Source organism: Leucoraja erinacea, chromosome 6 (genome assembly GCF_028641065.1).
Source record: "Leucoraja erinacea ecotype New England chromosome 6, Leri_hhj_1, whole genome shotgun sequence".
NCBI lineage: Eukaryota > Metazoa > Chordata > Chondrichthyes > Rajiformes > Rajidae > Leucoraja > Leucoraja erinaceus.
This window is the reverse complement of record NC_073382.1, coordinates 5,703,101-5,716,434: the sequence shown is the minus strand read 5'-3', so window position 1 is coordinate 5,716,434 and position 13,334 is coordinate 5,703,101. Positions and strand designations below refer to the sequence as shown.

General features: G+C 47.0%; 1 protein-coding gene across 1 annotated transcript in view; it reads right to left on the bottom strand.

Moving 5' to 3' along the window:
- gabrb3 (gamma-aminobutyric acid type A receptor subunit beta3) overlaps positions 1 to 13,334 on the bottom strand; it is a 334,484-nt gene that overhangs the window by 10,536 nt on the left and 310,614 nt on the right. The window contains exon 8 of the mRNA XM_055636511.1: positions 5,940 to 6,184. Within this exon, the coding sequence (XP_055492486.1) occupies positions 5,940 to 6,184 (245 nt within the window). The remainder of the gene's footprint in view (positions 1 to 5,939; positions 6,185 to 13,334) is intronic.

Below are 13,334 nucleotides of genomic sequence, written 5' to 3'. Positions count from 1 at the left end.
ATGTCGGTGCAGGCTCGAAGGGCCGAATGGCCTACTCCTCCACCTATTTTCTATGTATCTATTTCTATGTATTAACACGATCCTACATACACGAGGGACAATTTTTTACATTTCCATCTGTTTGTCTTTGGAGTGTGGGAGGAAACCGAAGAACTTAACAGTAGCATTAATCAGGAGGAGAATTAAACTAGCAAGGCAAGACGAGGATGGGAGAGGGACTGAGAGAGAGAGAGAGAGAGGGAATGCAAAGGTTACTTGAAATTGGAGAAATCAGTATTCATACCACTGCATTGTAAGCTGCCGTTGAGCACACTGAGCCAATGGTCTGGGTGATAGTTACCTGGTCCAGCAGGCATGAATGCTGCCATAGAGCACATACAATCTACCTGACCTTGGACTCTCGACTATACAGTTATCCGCCTGGAGCATGGTTACGTTCGAACAGAGTCAGGCAACATTACTATAACTGAACACACTGATGAGACGCATCACCTAAACAGTGGAGTCCAAATCTGCCGCAAGGATCACACTTCTCCGCTGTGTTGTCCACTGTTCAAAGGAGCATCGTGGCACCTTGAGGTGATATGTCTCGAGAAACCAGGCTGATCCCCAGTGAAAGATGGAGGAATGTAAGCAAGGGTTGTTTAGCCTTAAAAAATACACTGTCGGGAGGGATATTGGCTCATATCTGGTGCCCTTTACAGGCGTGGCATGGTGGCGCAGAGGCAGAGTTGCTGCCTTACAGCGCCAAAGGCCCGGGTTCGATCCTGACTACGGGTGCTGACTGTATAAAGTTGGTACGTTCTCGTGGATTTTCTCCGAGATCTTCGGTTTCTGCCCACTCCAAAGACTAACAGGTTTGTAGGTTAATTGGCTTGGTATCAATGTCAAATTGTCCCTAGTATGTGTAGAATAGTGTTAATGTGCGGTAATCGCTGGTTGTTGCAGACTCGGTGGACTACAGGGCCTGTTTCCGTGCTGTAACTTGAAATTAAACTAAACTAAACTAAACAAAGCAAAATAACGAGCTGAACATAGGGACAAGGGAACAGGCTAACTGCAGAGTGTGTGTGTGTGTGTGTGTGTGTGTGCGCCAGTATATGTGTGTGTGGCAGTGTGTGTGTGTGCGCCAGTATATGTGTGTGTGGCAGTGTGTGTGTGTGTGTGTGTGTGTGTGTGTGTGTGTGTGTGTGTGTGTGTGTGTGTGTGTGTGTGTGTGTGTGTGTGTGTGTGTGTGTGTGTGGCAGTGTGTGTGTGTGTGTGTTTGTGTGGCAGTGTGTGTGTGTGTAAGTGTGTGTTTGTGTGGCAGTGTGTGTGTGTGTGAGTGTGGCAGTGTGTGTGTGTGTGAGTGTGGCAGTGTGTGTGTGTGAGAGTGTGGCAGTGTGTGTGTGTGGGAGTGTGGCAGTGTGTGTGTGTGTGTGTGTGTGGCAGTGTGTGTGTGTGGAAGTGTGTGTGTGTGTGTGTGTGGAAGTGTGGCAGTGTGTGTGTGTGGCAGTGTGGCAGTGTGTGTCAGTGTGTGTGTGTGTGTGTCAGTGTGTGTCCGTGTGTGTGTGTGGCAGTGTGTGTGTGTGGAAGTGTGTCAGTGTGTGTGTGTGGAAGTGTGGCAGTGTGTGTGTGTGGAAGTGTGGCAGTGTGTGTGTGTGTGTGCGTGTGGCAGCGTCTGTGTGTGGGAGTGTGGCAGTGTGGCAGTGTGTGTGTGTGTGTGGTGTGTGGCAGTGTGTGTGTGTGGAAGTGTGTGGTCAGTGTGTGTGTGTGGAAGTGTGGCAGTGTGTGGCAGTGTGTGTGTGTGTGTGTGGAGTGTGGCAGTGTGTGTGTGTGTGGAAGTGTGGCAGTGTGTGTGTGTGTGGAAGTGTGGCAGTGTGTGTGTGTGTGTGTGGCAGTGTGTGTGTATGGCAGTGTGTGTGTGTGTGTGTGTGTGTGGCAGTGTGTGTGTGTGGCGGTGTGTGTGTGTGTGTGTGTGTGGCAGTGTGTGTGTGTGGCAGTGTGTGTGTGTGTGTGTGGGGCAGTGTGGCAGTGTGTGTGTGTGTGTGTGTGTGTGTGGGGCAGTGTGTGTGTGTGTGTGGCAGTGTGTGTGTGTGTGTGTGTGTGTGTGTGTGTGTGAGTGTGTGTGTGTGGCTGTGTGTGTGTGTGACAGTGTGTGTGTGTGTGTGTGTGTGTGTGTGACAGTGTGTGTGTGTGTGTGTGTGTTTCATGTCGGGGGTAGGGTCTGAGTGTGTGTGTGTGTGTGTGTGCGGGTGTGGTGGTGTATAGGGTGTGTGTGAGTGTGTGTGTGTGAGTGTGTGTGTGTGTGTGGCAGTGTGTGTGTGTGTGTGTGAGCCGTGTGTGTGTATGTGTGTGTCAGTGTGTGTGTGTCTGTGTGTGTGTCAGTATGTGTGTGTGTGTGTGTGTGTGTGTGTATGTGTGTGTGTGTGTGTGTGTGTGTGAGCGCCAGTATGTGTGTGTGTGTGTGTGTGTGTGTGTGTGTGTGGCAGTGTGTGTGTGTGTGTGTGAGTGGGTAGGGGTGTATGTGTGAGTGTGGGTTTGAGTGTGTGTGTGTGTGTGTGTATGTGTGTGTGTGTGTATGTGTGTGTGTGTGTGTGTGTGGATACAGCCGGAGAGTCTGCAGAGGGGCCTCACTTGGGATTTGTGCTGTTCTGACAGCACACTGGAAGAAGCCTTGGGCTGCCGTGGGTCTTGCAAAAAGTGCTTGGATCCAGGCACTAACCAGAAGACACCAAGTAGTTGGTAGTTCAGGACTGCTCCCACCACAACTTGAGAGCAGTCCTGAACTACTATCTACAGTTGTACAGGGTCTTGGTGAGACCACACCTGGAGTATTGTGTACGGTTTTGGTCTCCTAATCTGAGGAAAGACATTCTTGCCATAGAGGGAGTGCAGAGACGGTTCACCAGACTGATTCCTGGGATGTCAGGACTTTCATATGAAGAAAGACTGGATAGACTCGGCTTGTACTCGTTAGAATTTAGAAGATTGAGGGGGGATCTTATAGAAACGTATAACATTCTTAAGGGGTTGGACAGGCTAGATGCAGGAAGATTGTTCCCGACGTTGGGGAAGTCCAGAACAAGGGGTCACAGTTTAAGGATAAAGGGGAAATCTTTTAGGACCGAGATGAGAAAAAACATTTTTTACACAGAGAGTGGTGAATCTCTGGAATTCTCTGCCGCAGAAGGTAGTTGAGGCCAGTTCATTGGCTATATTTATGAGGGAGTTAGATGTGGCCCTTGTGGCTAAAGGGATCAGGTGGTATGGAGAGAAGGTAGGTACAGGATACTGAGTTGGATGATCAGCCATGATCATATTGAATGGCGGTGCAGGCTCGAAGGGCTGAATGACCTACTCCTGCACCTATTTTCTATGTCTATGTTTCTACCTCATTGGAGACTCTTGTACTGTCTTTAATTGGACTTTTCTGCACTGAACATTATTCATGTTTTTCCCTTTATCGTGTATCTGTACATTGCGAATGGCTCGATTATAATCATGGGTTGGCTTTCCGCTGGCTGGTTAGCACGCACCAGAAGCTTTTCACTGTACCTCGGTACACGTGATGATAAACTAAACTAAACTAGACTTAACTGAAGGAAGACTATCCCCAGAATCACTCTCAGAACAGTGATCGGTTTGAGAGTGATTCTGAGGGGAATTCCTCGAATTTCTGAGCAACTCAGCAGGTCAGGCAACATCTGTGGAGGGAAGGTGGACAGAAGAAGTTTCAGGTCAGGACTTTTCTTCAATCTACTTCTCTCTGGCCTGCTGAGTTTGTCCGCCACTTTATTTTCTTTAACTTGCGATTACAGCGTATGCAGTCTCCTCTGTCTCAATCAAAAGCAATGGTTTGCTCCAGCCACAATCAAGCAACAATCTTGGAGATGTGACCTGTCCCAGTATATATATATTTTTTAAATGAACATGTTCGTCAGAGGGATGGTGGTGGCAGAATCCAGGAAATGGGGCACCAGAAGCAGGCATATCCAGTAATGAGAGGAGCAGAGGTTTGTAAGTGCGGAGTACAGAGAAGGTTCACCGGACTGATTCCTGGGATGTCAGGACTTTCATATGAAAAAGATTGGATAGACTCGGCTTGTACTCGCTAGAATTTAGAAGATTGAGGTTGGATCTTATAGAAACGTATAACATTCTTAAGGGGCTGGACAGGAAGATTATTACTGATGTTGGGGAAGTCCAGAACAAGGGGTCACAGTTTAAGGATAAGAGGGGAGTATTTTAGGACCGAGATGAGAAAATCATTTTTCACACAGAGAGTGGTGAATCTGTGGAATTCTCTGCCACAGAAGGCAGTTGAGGCCAGTTCATTGGCTAGATTTAAGAGGGTTAGATGTGGCCCTTGTGGCTAAAGGGATCAGGGGGTATGGAGAGAAGGCAGGGATGAGATATTGATTTGGATGATCAGCCGTGATCATATCGAATGGCGGTGCAGGCTCGAAGGGCCGAATGGCCTACTCCTGCACCTATTTTCTATGTTTCTATGACAGGATGGCTGAAGTAGCTTGCGTTACATGAGAGTGTAAGAAGGAACTGCAGACACTGGTTGACAGCGAAAATGGACACAAAATGCTGGAGTAACTCAGCTGGCCAAGCAGCATCTCTGGAGAAAAGAAGTAGATGATGTTTCGGGTCGAGGCCCTTCATCAGACCTCAATATTACATAAGCATGGGGATCACTTGTGCTTTCCTATCCTGAGAAGTAGCAATCCCATTCTGAACCAGGCACCTACTCAGCTCCTTCCTAATAGAATGAACGATCTCTGCAACACTTCTCTTTTAGTGTGTGTTCTTTTTATCATCCACCCTGCATTGCTTTAAGTCCTCCCTTCTCCCAGACTAACTCCCATCCACATGTGAGTATACATTTTGAGAGGGTTGGTTTCAGTGGATATTTTCAAGGCACAGGGAGACAAATTCTTGATTAGAACGGGTGTCTCTGTACTGTACACTGACAATGACAATTAAAGTTGAATCTGAATCTTTAGGTTAACGGGAAGGAGGCAGGATTAGGAGGCAGAGATCAGACATGAATGAATCGCGGAATGGTCTCGATGGGCCAAAGGGTGTAATTCTACTCCTATAACTTGTGAACTTGTTCAAACTTCTGGTTACACTAGCAGTAATCAACGTTAGACAACATCCCAGATTCCACGCTGTTTCTCTAAAATAAATTAAACTAAGTAACACGAGCAGTAATGGACAGGTTGCCTGTTAAACACATCCCATTGTGTGCAGCTTTGGTCTCCAAATTTGAGGAAGGACATTCTTGCTATTGAGGGAGTGCAGCGTCGGTTCGCGAGGTTAATTCCCGGATGGCGGGGCTGTCATATGCTGAAAGAATGGAGCGACTGGGCTTGTATACACTGGAATTTAGAAGGATGAGAGGGAATCTTATTGAAACATATAACATTATTAAGGGATTGGACACGCTGGAGGCAGGAAACATGTTCCCGATGTTGGGGGAGTCCAGAACCAGGGGCCACAGTTTAAGAATAAGGGGTAGGCCATTTAGAACGGAGATGAGGAAAATCTTTTTCACCCAGAGAGTTGTGAATCTGTGGCATTCACTGCCTCTGAAGGCAGTGGGGACCAATTCTCTGGATGCTTTCAAGAGAGAGTTAGACAGAACTCTTAAAGATAGCGGAGTCAAGGGATATGCGGAGAAGGCAGGAGCGAGGTACTGATTGAGGGTGATCAGCCATGATCACATTGAATGACTCAAAGAGCCGAATGTCCTACTCCTGCACCTGTTGTCTATTGAAGTCCAAAGCCGTGCTAACTGTTCAGTATGTTTCCAGCCTCCGACATGATCTCCTGCTAAGATCAGACCCTAGACTTCAGGCATATAACAGTGACGGTGAATGAAGGATGAAGTTAATGACAACTGAAGTACATTCCACAGTGGGGGTGGAAGGTGTGCCTTCACTTACCCTGTTGCCTTCATACTTATGCCGACTGTTGTTGCCTTTTGACATCTTTTCCGCCAGCCTCTTCTGCATCTGCGGCCCCCGCCCAAAGAAGATGTAGTTGACAAACGCATACTCCAGCAGGGCCAAGAACACAAACACAAAGCAGCCCATCAGGTACAAGTCGATGGCCTTGACGTAGGGGATCTTTGGGAGGGTCTCCCTCAGATGAGTATTGATGGTTGTCATAGTCAGCACAGTGGTAATTCCTGAGGAAAATTACAAATAGGATTTAATAACCCATGTGTTAAAATAAACATACACAACTCATAAGATAGACACAAAGGGCTGGAGTTCATAGCAAAGGGATTTGAGTACAGGAGCAGGGAGGTTCTACTGCAGTTGTACAGGGTCTTGGTGTGACCACACCTGGAGTATTGCGTACAGTTTTGGTCTCCAAATCTGAGGAAAGACATTCTTGCCATAGAGGGAGTACAGAGAAGGTTCACCAGGCTGATTCCTGGGATGTCAGGACTTTCATATGAAGAAAGACTGGATAGACTCGGCTTGTACTCGCTAGAATTTAGAAGATTGAGGGGGGATCTTATAGAAACTTACAAAATTCTTAAGGGGTTGGACAGACTAAATGCAGGAAGATTGTTCCCGATGTTGGGGAAGTCCAGGACAAGAGGTCACAGTTTAAGGATAAGGGGGAAATCCTTTAGGACCGAGATGAGAAAAACATTTTTCACACAGAGAGTGGTGAATCTCTGGAACTCTCTGCCACAGAAGGTAGTTGAGTCCAGTTCATTGGTTATATTTAAGAGGGAGTTAAATGTGGCCCTTGTGGCTAATGGGATCAGGGGGTATGGAGAGAAGGGCAGGTACAGGATACTGAGTTGGATGGTCAGCCATGATCATATTGAGTGGCGGTGCAGGCTCGAAGGGCCGAATGGCCTACTCCTGCACCTATTGTCTATGTTTCTATGTAACTCAGCGGGTCAGGCAGCATCACTGGAGCAAAGGACTAGGTGACGTTTCGGGTCGCAACACTTCTTCAGACTCGACCCAAAACGTCACCTATTCCTTTTCTCCGGAGGTGCTGCCTGACCCGCTGAGTCACTCCAGCTTTTTGTGTCCATCTTCGGACTGCTCCAGTACCTGCGGTTCCTTCCTGTACATAAAACATAGAACAATACAGCACTAAATACACAGAATGACTGTGCCGAACACGGTACTAAGACCAACTCGCATCTGCCTGCACATAATCCATATCCCTCCATTATCTCCAAATCCAAAAGTCTTTTCAATCCCACAATCGTATCTGCCTCGAACACCACAATGTTCCAGGTGCTGACCAAGCTCTGTGGAAAAATCCTGCCCAAATATCGCCTTTAAACTTTGCCTCTCTCAACTTAAAGCTGTGCCTTCTAGTGTTTGACTTTTCCATCCTGAATGTCTATCCTATCTATGCTTTGACGAGGCATTGCCAAAGGCATTAAGCATCATTGGGTCAGGATGCAGCAAGATTGGCAGAAGCTAGTTGAACAGAAAGATGAAGTATAGACTGGCATACCATCACACACAATCCTGCTCACTTCCTCCGCTCCACAGATTCTGCCTGATGCATTGAGTATCCTCCAGCACTGAAGATTCCTTCGTTTGCGGGTCCTTGTGTCTCGGCATGATGTTAATTGACATTGGAAAATCATCTTTACAGATGTCACAGTACAGAACAAAATGCTGGTGGCATGCGCGGAGATGGAACACTCAGAACTTGAGCAAACCCACTTTTCAAAATCACTACCTCCTACTTCACACATGCTTATTTTTGACCTTAGTTCATTTGCGGGCGGAGCACCAAGGCAAATTCCTTGTATGTGAATACTTGGCCAATAAACTTATTCATTCATTCATTCATTCATTCTAGTTTGGGAAGGCAAAATGCTGGCGTGGCTCACTTGTAGCCCGCAATGTACGTGTCCTCCTCTTCTATAATTGAGACCGAGAAGAGCAACAATTGAGACCCAGGGTGGCACGGTGGCGCAACGGTAGAGTTGCTGCCTTACAGCGCCAGTGACCCAGGTTAGTTCCTGACTACGGGTGCTGTCTGTAAGGAGTTTGTACGTTCTCCCCGTGACCTGCGTGGGTTTTCTCCGGGATCTCTGGTTTCCTCCCACACTCCAAAGACGTACAGGTTTGTAGGCTAATTGGATTAGTATAATTGTAAATTGTCCCTAGTGTGTGCAGGATAAGTGTGTGGGGGGGTCGCTGGTAGGCGCGGACTCTGTAGGCCGAAGAGCCTGCTTGCTGCTGTGCTGTATCTCTATAAGTAACTAAAACAAACTAAACAAAAGGCTTGCATTTCCGGTGTGTGCTTGTGCCTTATCTCAGCAGTGTCATTATTAGCTCATTGATTTTAAATAGATTAACAGGTTCCCCAAAACACCAGGGAGGCAAATGGGACATTAGTGCCTTCAAAGTGCGTACAATGTCTTTGGGAGCAGTAATTTTTACCCATATGTCAAAAAAAAAAACAATATGTGCTGTGCCTGACAAAATGTACAGCAGAATTGAGACTAAATGAAGAAATAGCCTTACAGAGGACTGAGTGATCATTTTAATTGTAGACTCAAAATTATCAAAATTGTTATGGCTTTTCATCAACTGATGTGAAGGCTCCATGAATAATAGAAATCATATTTATTTCCTATTCATATTCTAGAAACTGCTTATTATGTTGGTAATAAATTTCACTGCACTTCATCTCAAGCCGTTAAGCTCTGGAGAAATTACAGAGCCTGCATGGTTTATTACCATGCAATTAAGATATTTCAGTGTCTCAAAGCATTCCCTTTTGTAATTTGTCTGATGTCCGAAAGAATGTGCATGATATCATTTTTTTGTATCGGTTCAAAGAGTGGCTCTTAAAGGCTCAGTTTCTTCTTTAACAGTTCTGATGGTCGCTGCTAACATCGAATCAAAGTTAGAACCTTTTGCCTTCATTGGGTCACCGGATGCCAACTGTTCAGGTCTAAGGCGTAGGAAGGAACTGCAGATGCTGGTTTAAAACCAAGATAGACACAAAAGGCTGGAGTAACTCAGCGGGCCAGGCAGCATCTCTGGAGGGAAGGAATGGGAGGTGTTTTGGGTCGAGACTCTTCTTCAGACTGAACATTGAAAAAGGGTCTCGACCTGAAATGTCACCCATTCCTTCTCTCCAGAGATGCTGCCTGTCCCGCTGAGTTACTCCAGCTTTTTGTGTCTGTTCAGGGTTAATTGCTGGAAGAATTCAGCAGGGCCAGCAGCATCTGTGGGGGGAAGATGGACAGTCGGCATTTCGGGTTGGGACCCCCTCTCGGGACTTTCCCCACTGTTTGGGGATGTATGTATGTACTCCCAAGCTCAAGAGGGCGAGGGGGGGGGGGGGGGGAGAGGGGGAGAAAGAGGGGGGGAGAGAGGGGGGGAGAGAGAGGGGGGGAGAAAGAGAGAGAGAGAGAGAGGGGAGAGAGAGGGAGAGAGAGAGAGGGGGAGAAAGAGAGAGAGAGAGAGAGAGGGAGAGAGAGGGAGAGAAGAGAGAGGAGAGAGAGGAGAGGAGAGAGAGAGGGAGAGAGAGAGGGGGAGAGAGAGGGGGAGAGAGAGGAGAGAGAGAGAGAGAGAGAGAGAGAGAGAGAGAGAGGGAGAGAGGGGGAGAGAGAGAGGAGAGAGAGAGAGGAGAGAGAGGAGAGAGAGAGAGGAGGAGAGAGGGAGAGAGAGGGAGAGAGAGAGAGAGAGAGAGAGAGGGAGAGAGAGAGAGAGAGAGGGGGGAGAGAGGGGAGAGAGAGGGGAGAGAGAGAGAAGGGGAGAGAGAGAGGGGGGGAGAGACGGGGAGAGAGAGGGGGAGAGAGGGAGGGGGAGAGGGAGGGGAAAGAGAGAGGGGAAAGAGAGAGGGGGAGGAGAGGGAGAGAGAGGGGAAGAGGGGGCTAGAGAGAGGGAGGAGAGAGAGGGAGAGGGAGAGAGAGATCAAGATCAAACCTGATGGGCTAAATGACCATATTTTGCTCCAATATATGATTTTTTGATCTTTTTGGTCAGAAAGAAATATCTTAAACTATTTAAGATATGGGGAAGGTGCTCATGATGATAGAATTGGCAGCATTGTAAATTTCAAAATTCTCTCAAGTGCACAGTGGCACAGTGGTAGAGTAGCTGCCTAATGCCCCGGTCCCACTTAGGAAACCTGAACGGAAACCTCTGGAGACTTTGCGCCCCACCCAAGGTTTCCGTGCGGTTCCCGGAGGTTTTTGTCAGTCTCCCTAATGGTCGAAAGTGGTTTCCGCTTCTTCTATGTTCTGGCGATTATTTCAAAAGATTCAAAACCGGCCACGACTAAAAATAGATTGCCGTTTTAAAAATGGGTAATTTTTCACTGGTAAGACCTTCCACTACCTGCAACCTCCGGCAACCACCTGCAACCTCCGGCAACCACCTGCAACCTCCGGCAACCACCTTCAACTAGCATCGCAACCGGCTTCGACTAAAAAATTACCGATTTTTAAAACGGCAAACTATTTTTAGTCGCGACCGGTTTTGAATTTTTTGAAATAATCGCCAGAACATAGAAGAAGCGGAAACCACTTTCGACCATTAGGGAGACTGACAAAAACCTCCAGGAACCACACGGAAACCTTGGGTGGGGCGCAAAGTCTCCAGAGGTTTCCGTTCAGGTTTCCTAAGTGGGACGGGGGCATTACAGCGCCAGGGTCTCAGGTTCGATCCTGACTACATGTGCTGTCTGTACAAAGTTTATACATTCTCCCCGTGACCTCGTGGGTTTTCTCCGAGTGCTTGTTTTTCCTCCCACATTCCAAAGACATACAGCTTTATAGGTTAATTGGCTTCACTAAAATTGTAAATTGTCCCTCGTGTGTAGGATAGTGTTAGTGTACGGGGCGATTGTTGGTCGGCGCGGACTCGGTGGGCAGGAAGAGCCTGTTTCCGCGCTGTATCTCTGAAGTCTAAAAGGCAGAAATTTGTGGTTTAGATCGGGTTTGCTTCTGATCGAAAAGCTGCAACCGCACATTTCCAGTCTCCTATTTCAAAATGAAAAGTCTGCATGTCGATAGGGTGCTGTTTCTCCTCTTTGAGTAGTTGCGTCTGACTAGGAGAGTGCCTGTGTTTCCTCAATGGCTCGTGTACCCCCAGCGTGCTGGTTTGTGCCCGGCAAGTGAGATAGAAAATAACACATCATAGCACCCGAGGTGGCTGGCTGACTGCAGCCTCTTTATCAGCTGTTATTGAGTGATATTAGATGCTGGCTGGGCAGAAGATGATTCATTACTCAGGGTGAGCTGCAAAGACATAAGCGCCACATTGCACAGGGCTTGGAACTTTAGCGTGCAAGAGCACAGTTCGTTTGATTAAGAAGCAAACACAAATGGGGGATCTTGTGCTCCGTCAGGGCTCTGGTGACACCACATCTAGAGTATTGTGTACAGTTTTGGTCTCCTAATTTGAGGAAGGACATCCTTGGGATTGAGACAATGCAGCGTAGGTTCACGAGATTGATCCCTGGGATGGCGGGACTGTCATATGAGGAAAGATTGAAAAGACTAGGCTTGTATTCACTGGAGTTTAGAAGGATGAGGGGTTATCTCTTATAGAAACATATAAAATTATAAAAGGACTGGACAAGCTAGATGCAGGAAAAATTGTTCCCAATGTTGGGCGAGTCCAGAACCAGGGGCCACACACAGTCTTAGAATAAAGGAGAGGTCATTTAAGACTGAGGTGAGGAAAAAAGTTTTTCACCCAGAGAGTTGTGAATTTATGGAATTCCCTGCCACAGAGGGCAGTGGAGGCCAAGTTACTGGATGGATTTAAGAGAGAGTTAAATAGAGCTCTAGGGGCTAGTGGAGTCAAGGTATATGGAGAGAAGGCAGGCACGGGTTATTGATAGGGGACGATCAGCCATGATCACACTGAATGGCGGTGCTGGCTCGAAGGGCAGAATGGCCTCCTCCTGCACCTATTTTCTATGTTTCTATGTCATCTCAAAATGGTAATGCTCATAGAAGGATAATCACTCAGTCACGGTGCATACCCTTTGACCCTTTGACCCAACTCATCCATGCTAATCAAGTTGCCTAACCGAGATAGTACCACGTGCCTTTCAACCCTTTCCTATCCATTTGAAGTGCTGGAGTAACTCAGCGAGACAAGCAGCATCTAGAACTTGGATTGGTGAAAGTTTGGGTTGAGACCCTTCTTCAGACGGCATTTTTTGTGTCATTTTGTAAATCAGCATCAGCAGTTCCTCGTGTCAACATTTCCTATCCATTTACTTGTCTTAAGTGTCTTTGAAACGTTGCGATAATACCCTCCTCTACCACTTCCTCAGGCAGTGCGATCCATGTAAACATTGCCTTCTGTGTCGAAAAACTTGCCCCTCAGCTCCCTTTAAAATCTTTTATTCTCACCTTAAACCGACTCATTTTAAAGCCGCAAGATTATATCCCAACTCATGCACTCAACATCCAACAATAACCATGCTATAACTATGTATCTCTAAAGTCAATCATTTTTACCTTAACATGTCAACAAAATAGAGAGACTACAGAGGAGATTTACTAGAATGTTGCCTGGGTTTCAACAACTAAGTTACAGAGATAGGTTGAATAAGTTAGGTCTTTATTCTCTGGAGCGCAGAAGGTTAAGGGGGAATTTGATAGATGTCTTTAAAATGATGAGAGGGATAGACAGAGTTGATGTGGACAAGCTTTTCCCTTTGAGAATAGGGAAGATTCAAACACGAGGACATGACTTCAGAATTAAGGGACAGAAGTTTAGGGGTAATATGAGGGGGAACTTCTTTACTCAGAGAGTGGTAGCGGTGTGGAATGGAGCTTCCAGTGGAAGTGGTGGAGGCAGGTTCATTGGTATCATTTAAAAATAAATTGGATAGGCATATGGATGAGAAGGGAATGGAGGGTTATGGTATGAGTGCAGGCAGGTGGGACTAAGGGAAAAAAAAGTTGTTCGGCACGGACCTGTAGGGCCGAGATGGCCTGTTTCCGTATTGTAATTGTTATATGGTTATATGGTTATATCCTTACCGATGGAGGCAAGTGTGTGCCAAATGCCCACTTCACCACCCTACCCATCTGTGTTGCCGACTATTTGGAACTATCAACCTGCACTCTTGGTCTTCATGTTCTCCAACACTCCCCATGATCCCAGCATTTGGGAGCAGCACAGTGGTGCAGCGGTAGAATTACTGCCCCGACCAGGTTCGACCCTGACAACTGATGCTGTCTGTACGGAGTCTGTACATTCTCCCCCTGACCGCGGGGGTTTTCTCCGGGTGCTCCGGTTTCCTCCCACACGTACAGGTTTGTAGGTTAATTGGCTTTGGTGAAATTGTAAATTGGCCCCGGCGTG